This window comes from Chaetodon trifascialis, chromosome 4, assembly GCF_039877785.1.
Source record: "Chaetodon trifascialis isolate fChaTrf1 chromosome 4, fChaTrf1.hap1, whole genome shotgun sequence".
NCBI lineage: Eukaryota > Metazoa > Chordata > Actinopteri > Chaetodontiformes > Chaetodontidae > Chaetodon > Chaetodon trifascialis.
The window spans coordinates 280,345-296,458 of NC_092059.1; the positions used below are offsets into that span (position 1 = coordinate 280,345).

General features: G+C 44.0%; 2 protein-coding genes across 3 annotated transcripts in view; both read right to left on the reverse strand.

Annotated features, from left to right (window-relative positions):
• Positions 1 to 825: 825 nt before the first annotated feature.
• misp (mitotic spindle positioning) lies at positions 826 to 10,938 on the reverse strand. Its single transcript, XM_070960523.1, has 5 exons — positions 10,903 to 10,938; positions 6,046 to 8,125; positions 2,819 to 3,030; positions 2,624 to 2,662; positions 826 to 1,371 (listed from the first exon to the last, which is right to left on the reverse strand). Exons 2-5 carry the CDS (start codon positions 8,015 to 8,017, stop codon positions 1,282 to 1,284), a joined length of 2,313 nt encoding a protein of 770 aa, XP_070816624.1. The 5' UTR covers positions 8,018 to 8,125; positions 10,903 to 10,938; the 3' UTR covers positions 826 to 1,281.
• A 4,556-nt stretch (positions 10,939 to 15,494) lies between these two features.
• Positions 15,495 to 16,114, reverse strand: part of palm1a (paralemmin 1a) — a 20,660-nt gene continuing 20,040 nt past the window's right edge. For both annotated transcript variants that reach the window (XM_070960533.1, XM_070960535.1), the window contains exon 9: positions 15,495 to 16,114. This exon is cut by the window's right edge. The gene's annotated coding sequence lies outside the window, so the exon portion shown is untranslated.

A 16,114-nucleotide genomic window follows, 5' to 3' on the forward strand; every position in this document is an offset into this window, starting at 1 on the left:
TTATGTTTATCATTTGCCTGTTTATATTTATATTTATGAGACTTATCGTTTACCTGTTTAGATTTATATTTATCGTTTACCTGTTTATATTTATGTTTATCATTTACCTGTTTATATTTAAGAGGCTTATTGTTTACCTGTTTATATTTATGTTTACCTGTTTATATTTATATTTATGAGGCTTATTGTTTACCTGTTTATATTTATCGTTTACCTGTTTATATTTATGTTTATCATTTACCTGTTTATATTTATATTTATGAGACTTATCGTTTACCTGTTTAGATTTATATTTATCGTTTACCTGTTTATATTTATGTTTATCATTTAACTGTTATATTTATATTTACCGTTTACCTGTTCATATTTATGAAACTTATCGTTTACCTGTTTATATTTATGTTTATCATTTGCCTGTTTATATTTATATTTATGAGACTTATCGTTTACCTGTTTAGATTAATATTTATCGTTTACCTGTTTATATTTATGTTTATCATTTACCTGTTTATATTTATATTTATATTTATGAGACTTATCGTTTACCTGTTTATATTTATGTTTATACTTATCGTTTACCTGTTTCTATTTATATTTATCATTTACCTGTTCATATTCATGAGACTGTCAGGAAGAGGTGAATTTCCTCTCTATGAGGTTTTAACATGTTTACATGTTAACGGGGTGGAGAGAGTTCGCTAACGATGCTAATCATCCCAACAGAGGAGCGTTTAGCATCATAATCAACTTGTTAATGCTCAACAAACAGCTTGTTAATGAGATTGTCGCGGTGTTTTCACAGATATTCAACAGATGCTCTGACAGCTGAGAGTTTAAAAAATCCTTTTTATTCTTTGTTATTAGACACATCAGTTTAATCATGAAAACAATCAGAAACATCCTGTTCTGCTGCGTCAGGTGATTAAATGACAGAGAAACCTCCATCAGTCTGCAGATCAAACAAACTGCTGCTTCTACACTCACTTCATTTAGTTCTGCATTTCTTAGCTGTGTGAATCACATCGTCTCTGTTTGAGGCTGTACTCAGCAACTGGCAGCTGATTGGACCAGAACAGAGGCTGTCACCGTCAATGACCAATTGGGAGCAGTCTGTTCTTTGGAGCGTTCCAGTTTAAAACCATTTGAATCTCAGCTGATGGAGAAATTCAGAGAAAAGTCCTGTTGGCAAAGAGACTCTGCAGCTGAGCTAAAAGGTAGAACCAGAGGAGACGCCATGGTCTCCTCCTCGTCCCCCTCAGGTCCTGAATCTGGATCTGGTGCTCACTGCTCCTCCTGGTTGGCGAACTCTCCGGCCTCCCAGCGCAGAGCACGCTGGTTTTTATGTCGAATTACACGAGTAGACTCGACAACCTGAAAACAGATGAGACAAAGAGATGAAGCAGAAAGCATGAATTTGAACTTCTTCATCCTTAAACCTAAGCAACATAAACAAGCAGCTGTTTCCCTTTTTTAAAAACTTTTTATTAAAACTTTATTCATCTCCTCAAACAAATTCTACGGTTGCTGCCGCCTGAGCTCAGCGCCACCACAGACAGTATGATTGGTTTAAAGAGATACAATGGCCACTGATCATTGACGTTTTTGGACACCTGAGACACTGTTTTCATTTTCTGAAGCATCCGTCCAGTTTTTTACACTGAAACAGAATAAAACAATAGTTAATTAACAGTAGTAAATAATGAAATTTTTCTTTACGACCTCCGTGTGAAAAATGTTTACAATTATTACTTCAAAACATTGTTATATGAGATCAGTGTCACAGAAGAAGAGAAGAGAAGAAGAAGAGGTATATCTCTTTAAACCAATCACATTCAGTAACAGTAAAAACATGTGATCAAAACGCTGGTCAACAGGCTGGTTAACGGACTGGTGAAGGGCTGGTTAACATGCTGTTAACATGCTGGTTAACCGGCTGGTTAACGGGCTGGTTAACACACTGGTTAACTGGCTGGTTAATGCGCTGGTTAACGGGCTGGTTAAGGGGCTGGTTAACACACTGGTTAACTGGCTGGTTAATGTGCTGGTTAACGGGCTGGTTAACAGGCTGGTTAACACACTGGTTAACTGGCTGGTTAATGCACTCATTAACAGGCTGGTTAACACACTGGTTAACTGGCTGGTTAACGGGCTGGTTAACACACTGGTTAACTGGCTGGTTAATGCGCTGGTTAACAGGCTGGTTAACGGGCTGGTTAACACACTGGTTAACTGGCTGGTTAACGGGCTGGTTAACAGGCTGGTTAACACACTGGTTAACTGGCTGGTTAATGCACTCATTAACAGGCTGGTTAACGGGCTGGTTAACGGGCTGGTTAACACACTGGTTAACTGGCTGGTTAATGCACTCATTAACAGGCTGGTTAACGGGCTGGTTAACGGGCTGGTTAACACACTGGTTAACGGGCTGGTTAACAGGCTGGTTAACACACTGGTTAACTGGCTGGTTAATGCACTCATTAACAGGCTGGTTAACGGGCTGGTTAACACACTGGTTAACACACTGGTTAACTGGCTGGTTAACGGGCTGGTTAACACACTGGTTAACTGGCTGGTTAATGCGCTGGTTAACATGTAGGTTAAGTGAAATGAAGTCAGGTAATACCTCATTATTCACGTCGTCGACCAGCTGGATTCCTGCATACTGAAAAGAGACAAACAGAAGAGAAGCTGACGTCTGACAGATGGGCTGAAAAACAGCTGATGAAACAACCAGACGAGTTCCACCATGATCTAGTTTTTAGCATCGAATCCACTGAAACAGACATCATTCATTATTCAGGACATCTTGATGACTCACTGAGCTCTCCTCCAGCTTCAGTTGGACTCGTCTCCCTTCAAAGTGCTGCAGCAGAGTCTCTGTCAGCCCTCTGACGGGAGGGGGGTCCGGCCGGACCGCCATAGGAGAGGAGTGGGGAGGAGGTGAGGAGATCCAGGGCTGAGCGGTGATGAAGGAAACGGAGGGCAGACGGACGATGGGACGAGGAGGTGGAGAGGAAACGGTGATCTTCTCTGAAACACAACAGCAAGGAAAATACACGAATGACATCACATATGACATCAGCTGGACTAAAGCATTAACCTCTGACCTTTGTCACCGCATGACAGTACGGACGACAGTAGGAAAACCTGCCGACTGGTTACTGATTTACACAAACTGCTGCTGAACCACCTGAAGCTGCTGAACTTTGGCCGTTCGCTCATTAAGTTACTGATTCTCTGCAGTCTGTATGTGACAAACAGCAGCATCCAAACCAGACTCCATTCAGGTTTTAGTCCATTCAAAGTCAGCAGACATTCCTACCAATTACTGAGTTCAGGTGTTTCAGTCACACCCATTACTAACAGGTACATGAGCTCCAGCGCATAGCCATGAAACCTCCACAGACAGATGATTACAATCTAGTCTGGGTCATAAAGAGTCACCTAGAAGAAAGTCACTTTAAACGTGTCACTGTCAGACGATGCCAGCTTTGCCACAAGTGAGTTTGTGAAATTTGTCCACTGTAAGTGCCGTTACTGTGAAATGGAAGTTCAGAGGAACAACAACAGCTCAACCATGAAGTGGAAGACCAGGAAGCACACCACTACTGCACTCACTGCACAGCAGAGGAGGCGTCTTCTTTGGAGTGATGGCTCACACTGCATTATCTTATCTCTTAGAAGTCTGAACACGACCTGCTGGACTCTATGGTGCCTCCTGTAAAGGTGGGTAGAGGGGGGTTGAGGGTGTGGAGCTGTTTTTCAGGGTTTAGGCTCCTGAGATCCAGTGAAGGTTCTTCTAAATGCCTCAGCATACAAAGGCATTTTGGCCAGTTGGGACCTTCTTGTCCCACATCGGGGACCGACCTCACTCTTTTGGCTGAATGGACACAAATTCCCTCAGACGCACTCCAAAAGCTTGTGGAAAGCATTCCCAGAAGAATGGAGGCTGTTATAGCTGCAAAGGGGTCCACCTCCATATTGACGCCCATGGTTTTTGAATGGGACGTCCAACACGATCACATGGTGTGATGGTCAGGTGTCCACTGACTTTTGGCCATATAGTGTATATTGTTATCATGTTTCAGTGTGATGTCTGAACAGTCTTGGAGATCAGTTAATGTATGTATTTATGTCATATCTAGTTTGTTTCATGTGTCAGAACAATGAAGAGTCCAAACAACATGGTGCTCACTAACTTCCTGCCTGTCAACTGCGATGCAGTTCAACATTTTAAGAGCTGCTTACTTGAATTCAATTCAGATTCCTCAATGTTCTGAATGGAATCTGAACAACACATCTATCTATCTATCTATCTATCTATCTATCTATCTATCTATCTATCTATCTATCTATCTATCTATCTATCTATCTATCTATTTTTTTCTAAATCTGTCCTGAATTGGTAAATTGCTCCCAGCTGAATCTTGACTTTCTCTAATGAAGGGAAATGAGTGGAACGTCAGGAGCTAAAGGAGGACTACTCTGTAATTCCTACAGCACTGCATGTACAGTTTTCCCTCAGGATTGCCCCATGTTCACATTTCTACTTTCGTTTTTTGTTTTTTTTTTTCTTTGTGCTATGCAGTGCTGGCTTTTCCCTCCTGTTTCGCAATGACAGTACAAACAGTGAAAGTGTAAATGTGAATCTTGTCCAGGCTCTCAATCAATCTCCCACATGCACTAAGGTGTAACTCACAATTTAAAATAACTGTCAAAACTTTAGCCATAGTTCCATCAGAACGACCCTCCAGAGGACACTGTTATATTGACAACATGACTAAGCAGTTTGACTGTCTTATCCGTCCACACTGACACAAGGACATGTCCTTCTGATGGCAGTGACATGTTCACTGACACAGATATTTACTTTTGAGAGATGAACTAAGGATTTTGAGCAAGTAACTGCCTTTTGCAGGTAATCCATGGTGTTTTGCTATTTGTATGAATTGTTTTGAGAAATGCACTTACTGTTTTGCAAATTTCGAGGATGATTCGAGAAATGACTGAGAAAAACTGTAATCTGCTATTCAGTCAAAATCAAACTTACTGACAACACGAGTATGTGATCTATAGTGTAAGCACTGTGGCCAGATTGGGTTTGGGGGTCCAGGACTCACAAATTAAACTCTGATCCTGGAATATCAGGATATTTCAGGTTTTCTGTACGTCAGTGAGTTTGTGATAATTTGATGGAACACTGTGTTTTACTTTGATAAATACACCAAAAGTCAGTTGATCGGCTGTTCATTCGTCAAACTTAGCCTTGTGCTAAGGTCACTGTTTGCGCAGAATGAATTGAAAACAGGCTGCACCTCACACACTAAGAACTAACTTTGAAGAGATTGGTTTTCACTAAATATTTACGTCCCCTAAACTGAGCGAAACTGTGACATACTGTGAGCTAACTGAATTAGCTGAGTGACAGAACTAACGTTAAGGTGAATATGAGCCTTTTCACCTGACATATGTGACCTGACGCTTGATCTGATAATGACAAACTGCGAATAGTAAAGACTAATACTGAGACCAAAGACTGTCTGTCACCGTATTCAGATATTTCTCACTTAACACACAGATTTCTATATGAATGCTTTCACAAATGACTGATGGTTCATTTTAATATACAGAATCATTTGGCCTCCTCTGAATTTTATATCTGAAGGCGGTCTCACAGCTCGAGGTGCTGCACTTACTTCGTTTTTATTGCTTTTTGTTGGTCAGTGGTACAGGTGTGTCCAAGCGACATATTTACACACTTCTGAAGTCTTTGCTGAAACTCTTTGAAGTTTTAATGGTGCAACCCAATTTAGTGAATCACTCTAACTTTATAACGATGACGATGCCATTCTGGAAATGGCATCGTTCACTGTGGTTGTGTTAGCAGCTAAAGGAAAATCGATGAGCTTTTACTGCTGAACGTCGAGCAGAGAAACAAAAAGAAGGTAGAGAAACACCTTCAAAGACGACCGGAGTCACTCTGTTGAGAGTGAGTCAAAAGGAATCACTGTATAAAGTTGTCAATCTATGATAAGGGCTACATACCTGTGTCTACAGGGGGATAGAACTGACTGATAGCCATCTTGGTTGCCTGTTCCACCAAAGGAGCTGGAGAGAAGAGCTGTCTATTAGTTTCCTCCCTGGAGGCCCTCAGCTCCTGCAGCTCCTGCTCCCGTCTCAGGGCCTCCTCAATCTCCTTCTCAATGAAATCAAGAGCTCCTTGTCCTCTGGACTGCAGGCCGGTGAACTCCAAATTCTCCTTCCGGGACTGAGTTGTGGTTGAGGTCATGTCACAGAGAGGTGTCAGTGTTGGGGAGGAGGGAGGGGAGGAGGAGTGGGAAGATGAAGAAGTCATTCGATCTTGATGGAAACATCTTGTGTCTTGGACCTCCGAGTTCCCCCAAGAGAAAGAAGATGGCGCTGCACTCATTTGGCTGATGTACAACTCAGTTTCTTCAGGGTGTCGATGAGGACAGCAAGGTGACAGGAAGACCCGGGCATCTCCAGACTCAGTCGGGGGTCTTTCTTCTGTCCTCTTGTCCTCGTCTTGTTGGTCAAACTGCCTCTTTATGTCCTGCAGCTCATGTGGAGGATTTAAACTGTGTCGTCCCAGGATCCCTCTCTGTTGCTGAGAGTCCTCCTTCCTCTGGTTCTCTTTTTGAATCTCTTGTTGGATGATGAAGCTCACTCGGTTCTTCTCTTTAGCCTTGACAGGCATTAGCGGTGACTGTAAACGTTTAGTTTTAATCTCAACCATCTCTGCTCTCCTGTCCTTGTGCTTCAGCCCACGAGAACGTCGTAGGTTCTCCTCACGTTCCTGAACTAACCGGATCTCCCTTTCGATCGGTGTCTCGTAGTCACTTGTAGACTTGTTGCTCTGGTTCTTTTGAGTGTTGTCCTTGAAAATGCCTTCCTCAGAGGTGTAGCCACCTCCCACCTCCACTGCCACCTCCTCCAAGCTGGAGTCCAGGTCATCAAACACACTGCTCTGACGGCTGAGACTTTCCTCAGTGCGGCAAACCGTCACCTTCCTCTCTGGGTAGGTTTCATCTTCGTCTGATGGTTGAAACATTGTTGTATTTTCGCTCATCTCCATGCTGTGGTAGGTCTCCACTTGCTTTGATGAGGACACATTAGGATTAGACTGCAGAGAAATGTTCAGATGTCCTTTTGAGGACCTCAGCGGGTTGAGGAGTGCAGTCAGCTGGTCCTGCTCCATCTTCAAGAACTGTTGTCGGGCAGTGTTGAAGTTGATCTGCTCCTTGTCAACAGTCCCAGGCTCAACAGGAGAGGGAAGCTCTGCTCTGAAGCTAACAGGACTGTAGCTCAAACTGAAACCTTCAACCAGTTTGTTTGTAGATCGGCTTAGATCCAGATTTTCTAGTGCACTCAGTTGATCTTTGAATATTGGGTTCCTCTTTGGTGCTTGGCTGCGAATGATCTCCTTGCGAAGCTTCTTCTCCTCTTCCTTGTGGACCTCTTTGACACCATTGTTCAGATCCACCTCATACTGCGAATCTCCATTGCTCTCTAAGAACAGACTCTCTGGCTTCCTTCTGCTGGTGTAAGTTTGTAGCTTAAATCCTTTGTCCTCCTTCAGGGTCGCCAGCTGAGTCTGACGCTGTGGTGAAACCATCCAGGCTTCATTGAGCTCGGCCTCGGGACTCGTTGGGTCTTCCACAAAGGAGTAGAAACCGCTATGAGAGTCCAAACTGCTGGTGGGACTGCTAGGGTTGCTGGGACTGCTGGGAAGCCACTCATCATCTGTCCCTCCTCCATCCTTTGACACTGCGACCTGCCGGGCCTGAACCACCATATCCCTGGAGCCGTCACCCTGCTGCAAAGAGACAACCACTGAGGAGTGACTACGAGCGACAGAGATGTTGTCGGAGGTGAAGGCTGGATCGTCCAGGTTGGGGGCGTTGCTCCGGGCGGGGCCGGTGATGGTGCGCAGATCTGAGGGCTGCAGCAGGGGGGACAGAGGCTTCAACACCCACCTCCTCGGGGTGCTGTCCATGCCTGCAGAGGGCGATGGAGGTTCTGATGGAGGAAGATTCTGAACAGAGCTTGATGTCTGGCAGCTCTGAGGAGTTAGAACATCCTGACAGTTCGCTGCTGAGAGTCTCTGAAACAACAGAGAGGACGGTTACTATGGAAACAACAGAGAGGACAGATCTGTTACTATGGAAACAACAGAGAGGACAGATCTGTTACTACAGAAACAACAGCATCAGGTTATGCTCCATTCAGTTAAAGAAACTGCACGACCAAAAAGTCCAGTGAATTCTCAGAGTGGTCATGCAAAGCATTGTGGGATTCGGATTTTTTCAGGTCAAAACTCCACTAATGTCCAAACAGCCGCCTCAACTTTAAAGTCTCCACATGTCTGAATCTAGATGACTTTCAACATGTAGACGTCAGTTACATATTTCAACATTTAGTCCTGGTAACAAAAATGTAGCAAAAACACATTTTTTAAAGAATTTGAGAAATCACTGGTACCTTTATTCTGAACTGAAGTTCGACTGTGGACAACAAGACGATTTACCTGAAATACTCATGTGTCCCTTTCATGTCCAAGCAGTGTCTACATTTGCAGTTTTACTACAAAAATACTCCATTACAAGTAAAAGTCCTGCATTCAAAATGCTACTTTAATAAAAATTTGGTGTTCTATGAGTATTTTCTCAAATTGTTGTGACCAGAGCTGATTGATTAGTCTGACCAATACGCACACAGTACTTCAAGACCGTGATTCCAGAAGTGAAGGATCATGGATCATGTGATCTGTTGAGGTCATTTTCTGAATGTTGTCAATGATTCATCAACACAGACATTTTTAGGCTGCTTTGTTCTGTCTGTTTGATTTCATTCAATTGAATTGATGAAATGATCAATGAGTTTTCGCACTCTGAGTTTTGTTTACTCTTGTTTACTTTCATTTCATGTGTATCTGAGTAAATGTACTGCAGTAATGTATACTGTAAACGTGTCTTTGCATATATGAGACTGTTTGTGTAAATGTCAGAACTTTTAGAAAAACGTGAAATATTTGTTTTAATGTCCAGACAAATAATCAAATCTTTTTATTCTGTAGATCCAAAACAATTCAACACCATAATAATAATAATAATAATAATAATAATAATAATAATAATAATAATGAAAGAAAACATATATGAGCCTGCCTGACGTCCACTGTCTTTGTTACTGTACTGTCTGCAGATCACCCCACCACCACCAGCACCACCAGCACCACCAGCACCGATCCTGGTTCTGTTTGAGGTTTAAAGGAGGTCTTTCCTCATCTCAGCTGTTGGGTCTCTGTAGATGAGGACTTTGGTTTGTATGGAAACTGTTCTGAGACATCTTGTGCTGTGATTTTGCTGATTTGGTTGTGATACAAATGAAACTGAAGTGAATCTGAGATCTGCAGAAGATGATGAGATGATGAAGATGACGAGTGTTTGCTGCTTTCATGTCTGGAAGTTCTTCAGGTCAAAGAGTTCTTGGATGTGATTGTAAAAGAAGGCACTCCTGAACGGGATGAAAGGTTAAAGTCCAAACTGAACTACTTCCTCCTGCAGTTTGAACTGCCTGAACACTGACAGTGAGGTCAGAGGTCAAAGGTCACCTGTTGAACTCTTTGACATTCTGCATTCTTATTCTCACTCTTTCTTTTATGGAAATTCTGAATGTGTGGAAACGAAAGATGTGACATCACTCAGATTCATGTCCTGAACACACGTTTGAAGTGTTTACACTTTGCTTCCGTCCAATCAGGTTTCTTCTCTGAATACTGAAGAAGACCTGTCGTCATGGTTACTGAATCCACTGAACTGCAGTTTTCTTGGCAGCTTCGTCCTCAGACTTCAGCTGAGCATGTGACAGAGTGTTTGTTTGTGAAATGCACCCTGGGAGACGTAGTCTCTCCTTCAGTCTTTTTGGAGAAGATATTTTGGACCAGCTTCATGTCCACTGTGAGACAGTTTATCTGCAGATGATGATATGAGACAGACAAGGAAGAGGAGGACGACACAGACTGACAAACCTTCAGGTCATTTGTCTTGTATGTCTGGCATGAATGTCAGAGTCAATCATGACTAGAAACAATGAAAGCTTCAGCCTTTTCTTCCTCCTGCAGCTCCATCATCTTCATCTCTCAAACAATTAACAAGCTGACAAACAGCTCCAGTCACCTGACACAGGACAGCCAATCAGATGCTGCACACGACTTCATTCAGACAAGCAGAGACGCTAGTCTGTCTGTTAGCATCACGTTAGCATCGAAGCATTAGGTCAGAGTGTCTGTCTGTCAGTGATAAGCCCCGCCCTCTGACTGACTGCTGCCATCAGCTGATAAGAGACAGAGAGACAGACAGAGAGACAGACAGAGAGACAGACAGAGGGAGACAGAGAGAGAGTGAGAGAGATGGACAGAGAGACAGCCAGAGACAGACAGAGAGACAGACGGAGAGACGGACAGAGAGATGGACAGAGAGACAGACAGTCAGACTGTCTTGGTCTCTCACTCTTGGTCTGTCTCATGTGAACGTCCTCTGTGGCCGGTGTCTCTTGTCTCTGCTTCCATCAGGACAGTAATCAGCTGTAATGAGCTCTGCAGCCTGCAGGAGGCGCCGACAGCAGCTCGCTCTGTTTTTCTTCTTCAAACTGTTTTTAAGGATTTCACTTTCATGTTACTTTGATCAATAGTTCAAAACATTCCGGTCAGTATTTAGTCATTAATCAATAAAACTCACCATGTTATCAATTTCTAATCGATATTGTGTGAATCGAAAGTGAAGCTGAGGTCAAACGTTCGCAAGTCGTTTCTCTTCTTTCCTTTTTTCCACATTAAACTCGTTTTTAAACCTGATTTAAAGAAGTCGACGTCTCTCTTACCTCAGATCAGTTCTGTCAGCAGAGTGAGCGGCAACTGACGGACGAGACAAAGTTCAGCGTCTATCGGCCAATCACAGGCTCCGCCCCCCCGCCCCCCCAACACACACACATTCTGTCCTTGCACGCTTGTGGGGACCGGTCCTGTTTCTGATCTTTGACCTGAAGCTGCTCTTCACACAGTAATGTATATAAAATACACATACGCAGTAAAACCAGCGCTGACTGGAGATCAGTCTTCACTGCTGCTGAGAATTATCATCATAACCTTTTTAATAGTTTAGAAACTAAACTGTTTCTGCATCATTGCTGTCGTTTGACATTTCAGTGTTTTATTGTCTGACATGTTTGTGTCTCACTCTGTGTTTACAGTGTTGTATGTATACGTAGTACTCACTGACTGATGCTCGTACTTTTAATGGAGTACTGCAGTATTACCACTGTATGACCTGAGCTGGAGATTTAAGTGTGAACACTGCTGAATTTTAAAGCAGAAGTGTGACCGGAGACATTAAAGATGAACATTTGTTGAAACAGTCAAAGCTGCTCGTCAGCGATTCCTTCAATCAAAGACAGATCGTCTCTACGTCGCCTGAAGTCTAAACTCTTTTAGTTTCAGGGTTCAGGACATGAGACGCCCAGTGAAGCGTCCTCAGGCCGATCTGAGAAGTTCCCATTGGCTCCGTCAACATTTGTCCTCTGTCAATTTGTTTATTATCTGTGGACAGTTTTCATGCAAAAGTGTGAGCATCCAAAACATGTGAGCACCTCCTCTTCCTCAGGACGAAGCCACGTGATGATGGTTGTTGTTTGCAGAATATCTTAAAAACGGGAGTCTTTATGAGCCGTGTGCAGTGAGCTGCTGCTGCCCTCTGCTGGCCAAACACAACTGCCGATCACCTCTGACATCACTTCATTTAACCCTTAAAATCCAGTTTTGTCTTCAGGAGCTTTAAGGTGGAATCATCTGATTATTGAGTTATCCGGGCTAACAACGAATAAAAATTCATTGATTAATTACTGGAATGTATTCCTCACATTGTAGGGACTCGTCTTCCTCATGGGGACAAAATGCAGGTCCCCACAATGTACATCAATAGTTTAGGATGAAGACTGAGTTTAAGGTACGTGTGTGTGTGTGTGTGTGTGTGTGTGTGTGTGTGTGTGTGTGTGTGTGTGTGTCTCACCTTGGTGTCGTGGTCCAGACTGTGACAGAGAACCTGCCAGGGAGGAGTGTACCTGAACATCCTTGTCTTTGTTGGATCTGATTGGTTCCTAATCAGGCTTTGGTCTGTGTGATGATGATGATGATGATGATGATGATGATGATGTCAGTCTCACCCTCAGCCGGCAGGAACCAATCACCATCACCCTGAGATGACAGGTAAGTCATGAACTCCTGAGTGATGATTTGTTGCTGATGTCCAATCAGAAAGCATCGTCGATGTAAACAGGAAGTCAATAACATAAAGAAGCTCAATGTGAAAAAAATCACGCTTGATTTATTGATTCATCAGAGAGAAAAGTCACAACATGATTTTGATTCATGATGACGAAACAAATGAACACATGAAGCGATAATATTAAAAGAATTGATCAGTTCAAACCAATTGTTCTTTTTTTCTGAATTCTCAGACTTTATTCTTCAAATTTCACTTTTTTGTGAATATATTGTTTCCTTGAAATACTATGATCTCCAAAAATGAAGTTTTTTTGTCTCAACAGTGAAGCTTTTGACAGAATATTCCTCTCTTATTATTTGTAATGTCAGACTCTGATCTGTGAAACTTCATTTAATGTGTCAAAGCAAATCGGTCAGTTCCAGGAAAACGTCATCAAGTCATTTTCAGTCATTTGTTCATTTGTGCTGGAAGTAAAAAATCTTTTTAACATTTATTTATTAACAGAAATCCTGAGATGACTTTCTTTGTTGTTTGTTTACAAACATCGGTGATGTAAACAAACATTTGACATCATCACAAAACATCAGTAACTCAGATTCACTTGTTTACTGTTTTAGTCCACAGAGCTGTCAATCACTGTCAGCAGGGTCCAATCATATGGCCTGAGTGCCAGAGGTGGGCGGGACTAAGACACAGATTACATTTTTTCACATTGTAACAAACTGATTGATAAATTCATCAACCAGCTGATCAGAGACAGACAGACAGACAGACAGACAGACAGACAGACAGGTGATGTCATGATGATGTCACACAGGTAAGAACAAACAGAAGGAAACAGAACAAGGACTCACCCTGAAGGTTCAGCTCCGCCAGCTGATGGAGGACTGATGCAGAGTGTGTGTGTGTGTGTGTGTGTGTGTGTGTGTGTGTGTGTGTGTGTGTGTGTGTGTGTGTGTGTGGTAGGTGTGGTCAGGCATTGTGTGTGTGTATGTTTCTGTTGGTCAGCAGCATTCCTGACAAATTCTACCGCTCAGCAACACACACACACACACACACACACACACACACACGCATTGTAACACTTACACTGATCACTTCCAGTCTAATTGTTTTCTCTCTTTATCACATCATGTGCTTGTTACATCACTTCCTGTGTGACTGGTGGCCGGGGGCCGGGGGCCGGGTCCTGGGGGCCGGGGGCCGGGTCCTGGGGGCCGGTGGCTGGTTAAAAGTTACATCAAAGTTCTTTCTCGTGTTGTCAGGACGAGCTGATGTGCTGTCGTTTCCTGCAGGGGGCAATGCTGAGAGCCATTAGCATGTTGTCAGGACAACAGTTGGCATCTGCTGGCTAACCCAGATTCCAGCTCTGCACAGAGGAGGAGGAGGAGGAGGAGGAGGAGGATCCAGCATAGCAGAGAGGAGTCCCTCTCTGCATCATTGGGTGCTTTTCATGACGTTGAATTGTGCCTCCTCGTCTCCTCGTCTCCTCTCTCCTTCGTCGACCCGGAAGTCGTTTCCCCTCCGCCATGATGAAGGATCTTCCAATTGCTTAAATGCACCTGAAGGAGACGAGGAGACGAGGAGAGAGGAGGCTTCTGAAGGAGATCAGAGTGAGGACACACCGGTGTATCCTACGAAGTCTTTATTATTTAAGGGGCGTGTCGTATGTGGCGCACGTTTGAATCATGGCGGGAGCAGGTCTTCACAAATGTCATCCTGATTCTTGTTTCAACTGTGTCCTTTTAACAACTGTGTCTGTCACCAAGAAATGAATGAAAAGTCTTGGTATATTACGGTTTTTTAAAGCGAGGCTACAAGGCTGCTGGTTTAATCTACCGCACAGCCGTCCTCTGTTACGCCTCTGACGGCATTTAATTGAAACCTCATCAATAGCAATCAGGAGTAGAACAGTGTGACTGCAGATCTGACCATAATATCACGTTTTACAGCTTTTACAGCTGTGCAAACGTCATCAGTAAGTGACGTCGCTTCGGACTGACGCTGCGGAGCGAGGATTTTTCATTTCGGAGTTTCGTCTCCTCCGTCCTCACGTCCCTTCCTCGCATCCCTCTTTCATGTCCTCGCCGGGCGGAGCTAAGACGCGAGGAGAGGAAGCGAGTGGAGGAGACGAGGAGACCAATTTATGGAATGAAAAGCAGCCTTTGTCTCTGTGGTGGACAGTGTGGCTGCCAACCACCTTCCTCCCTCAGACCTCTCCTCCTTTGTCACTCCCACTTCCAACCACTCCTACCTGCCTGCACTCACCTGACATCCCCACTCACCTGCATCTCATTTCCTCGTCAGCCCTTTGCACCTCATCCTGTCAGCTTTAACCTGCCTGCCCACCTGCTTTGTCTGGATTTGAGTCGATTCCTGCTTTTACTGAGCCTTGACAATATACGAAGCTTACATGTTGAGGAGTTCCACAGGGCTCCAGTCAAGGGCCTTTATTACTTCTGAACACTGTTTGTCTTTCTGTCTCCAAACCACTGACGCTGTCTGTCTTTATGTGTGGTGTCAAGAGGAGTGTTGGTGGTTTTTAAGCAGGTAAGTAAAGATCCTGCAGCACAGAGGTCATCCATCCATCCATCCATCCATCCATTTTCTATGCCGCTTATCCCTTTCAGGGTCGCGGGGGGGCCGGAGCCTATCTCGGCTGTCAACGGGCGGGAGGCGGGGTACACCCTGGACCGGTCGCAGGGCACATACACACAACCATTCACACTCACACTCACACCTAGGGGCAATTTAGAGTCACCAATCAGCCTAATGAGCATGTTTTTGGTCTGAGAGAACCACCCATGCACGAGAAGAACATGCAAACTTCACACAGAAAGGCCCGACCCGGGAATCGAACCTGCGACCTTCTTGCTGTGAGGCACGCACACTACCTGCTTGCGCCACCGTGCAGCCCGCACAGAGGTCATCCTGCTGAATTAAACCCAGCCTCAGCCTCCACAGTCGGCCCGTTTTCACCTCCTGAATGTCTGATACTCCTGAGCTGAGAGTCTGCATCACAGTGTGAAGAGCTGGACTGAACCATGGACTGTAATGGAGGGTCCAGTTTGGGTCTTCTCTCTGCAACCTGGGATGTTCTTGAGGAGTCCACACTTAGCCAGTAGTGACTGACAAAGTCCTGCAGTCCCAATGTCTCCATGTAAAATAACAATATTAGTTGATTTCTTGTTGATGTAGTGACGTTTGATAATTCATGGACAAAGGAGATCAATAGTTTTCATCAAACTTTTCCATAATAAATGATAACAGTGTCAACGTGCATCCGGTAAACACGACCTGGTAACATGACAATGATAACAAATGATTTCAGTCTCACAGAAAGAACATGCTGCTCTTTATTCCCAAGACAATGACAACAGTACTTTCATTCAAGCATAAATGAAGCTGCTTTCATCTGTGTGAGGACAGTCTGTCAACCGCAGTTCAAGTCCTGCAGAGCAACACATCACTTAGGACTGAGCCGACGGACTCAGTCCTAAAACCACCAGCTTTACAAGTCTGATGTATTCTTAAATTCAAGGTCAAACACGGCAGATCGTACAGGCCTATTGCTCCATCACACCTGGAAAACTGTGCTGACCTTTGACCTGGCAGCTCATGTTAAACTGACCACTTGGACTTGTACTTTCACAGTTCATCCCTCGCTACTCAGCACCGCCCTGATGTGATGACGGTGAACACCTGATGGTACACAAGTCCACGAGAGTCTGGTCCTCGGTCTCGATTCAGGCTCCGGCTCGTTACCTCCGTAAACCATGAAGTTGTGGTTTAAATTTGGTATCTTCACTGCC

Excerpts from the sequence above, each read along its gene's own strand:
- misp (XM_070960523.1), bottom strand. The coding sequence starts at position 8,017 with ATGGACAGCACCCCGAGGAGGTGGGTGTTGAAGCCTCTGTCCCCCCTG. Across the intron at positions 2,663-2,818 it reads TGAAGCTGGAGGAGAGCTCA|TATGCAGGAATCCAGCTGGT; the intron begins GTGAGTCATCAA and ends GTCTCTTTTCAG. Across the intron at positions 1,372-2,623 it reads TCGACGACGTGAATAATGAG|GTTGTCGAGTCTACTCGTGT; the intron begins GTATTACCTGAC and ends ATCTGTTTTCAG.